This window comes from Drosophila eugracilis, unplaced genomic scaffold (genome assembly GCF_018153835.1).
Source record: "Drosophila eugracilis isolate 14026-0451.02 unplaced genomic scaffold, ASM1815383v1 contig_2088, whole genome shotgun sequence".
Taxonomy (NCBI): Eukaryota; Metazoa; Arthropoda; class Insecta; order Diptera; family Drosophilidae; genus Drosophila; species Drosophila eugracilis.
The window spans coordinates 3,079,171-3,081,121 of NW_024572964.1; the positions used below are offsets into that span (position 1 = coordinate 3,079,171).

Consider the following 1,951-nt stretch of genomic DNA (forward strand, 5'->3'; position numbering starts at 1 on the left):
TTTAAGCGACACTTTGATTGATTATCCCTGGGCAAACTCGCGCCTTTTCTGAATCCTGATGCGGCGGCTTTGACGCGGCTTGCGATTCAGCCATTCCCTAATGGATGCATATGTTTGCAACCATGTGGCATTCTGTGATGATTCGATATGCTGCATTAAGTTCCCCTTAAAAAAACTGTTAATTACTTAATACAAAGGAGGTCTGTGGGTGTCGGCATTTAAATAAAAACATTTGCACAAGTGAATCGATTTCAATCAGTTAAATGAAGTGCCTTTTTCAAGAGGATTTAAATATAAACAGAAAGAAATGCAAATACAATTAATTTTGCAATTTATCCTAAAGAATCAAATCGAATATCCTATAACTGGTCACACAGTAGGCTTCGCTCTGGTCTGATAGCAACAAATATTTTCGGCAAACATCGGCTCAAAAATTCTATCATAAAATGGCTGGAAACCAGGTGAGTGTGGTCATTAAATAATTATCGTTTATCCTCTCGATGAATCCATCCAGGACTCGTCCGTCTCGTCGCGCATCACGCTCTTTAACCAGCAAGCTGAACAGCACAAAAACTGGATGATGATTAATCCATTCGCCCATTACAACGTGAGTGATATACCAAAGAGAAGTTTTTCGGAGGATGAATATGGACGGGCACCGGCCGGAAGTCTCTCTGAGCAGAGATCCCTGCAGGCCAATGTCCGCGCTCTGGAGGACATCCTCCAGCTATGCCATATGATACAGAAATCCGGTCAAAATGACCCCGGCAATGGTCTGCGAGCTCTGCATTTTGGCACCCTTTTTGATTTGTACAATGACATTTCGGACAAGCTGCTGGCCACGTTGTTGGGTGCCCGGAAATATGGATACGTCGATTTTACCGGGGAAACCCTTTTCCAAGGACGCGATGAGGCCGTTCCCGTGCGACTGTTGCGCCCCTTTGATAAACTCCAAGCCGAAATCATGGCCAAGGTAGCGGATCTGCGATGTGATTTCACCGAAAAACCCTTTGAATCGACTCCGCTGCGCGAGGATTAGCTAATGCTTACCGCTGGCCAAAAAACTGTCACCCAATCCTGGTCCCGTGTCAAAGAGCGCACGTGTGCACCTCCAAGCCCTTTCGCAGTTAATTGAATTAGGGTCTGGGTGCCTGGCCAAAAGCCTTTTAACCACCAATCCCGTCACGTATACGACAGGAGGGCACTCGTAAACACCTGCCGGCGGCTTTACAACCCCACACCATTCCCTGCGATTGTATCACCTCCAGGAAATAAACAAATTACAGCCAACTTAGTTAAATTCATAAATCCAGGCCAGCGACTTCAAAGCCCCGCTCACCTGACAAATTATTTTGAATTATTCGTGTAGATGGCGAAACCGTAAGTCATTTGGTTTCTTAGCGGTGTCCTTGGTTGATACAAGTGCTGCTACGCTAGGAAAATGTATTTCCTTTTATTTAAGAAGTTTTCTCTCATCAACTTCCATAGGTGTTTAAGCACTTTAGCTATAAATTTTCAAAGTTTTCATTATTTTTAATGCCTTCCATTTCCATTTCTTAAATTAATTCTAATTTGGGCTTGACATGATATTTCCACCCACTGTTAGCAGCGCAACAAAATTCCTGGGGAGCGTGGGCGGTGGAGTAATGTACCGTTGATTTGATTTAACGACGAACTGAACACGACTTCGTCATCCCCCCCATTGATTCCTCACCTCAATCCTGGCGTGTAAGGACCCCTGATTCATGCTTTAAACCCCGAATAAATTCACACAGAGGCCTCAAATGATTGAATAATGAAGAGCGAATGCCTGAGTTCTGGGTATTTGTGACACATAATTATGATGGAGCGCCCAAATGCGGGTGGAATTGAATGAAATGATCTAAAATAAACATGTTTCCATGTTTTCGAACTGTGGCGGCAAAATGGGGGCCAAAATCAAGCGGAGGCT

At 44.2% G+C, this 1,951-nt stretch overlaps 1 protein-coding gene across 1 annotated transcript; it reads left to right on the forward strand.

Moving 5' to 3' along the window:
* Positions 1-387: 387 nt before the first annotated feature.
* LOC108107674 (actin-binding Rho-activating protein) lies at positions 388-1,290 on the forward strand. The gene is made up of 2 exons (XM_017215262.1): positions 388-461; positions 515-1,290. The coding sequence occupies exons 1-2, from the start codon at positions 447-449 to the stop codon at positions 1,037-1,039; spliced, it is 540 nt and encodes a 179-aa protein (XP_017070751.1). The 5' UTR covers positions 388-446; the 3' UTR covers positions 1,040-1,290.
* The last annotated feature ends 661 nt before the right edge of the window (positions 1,291-1,951 follow it).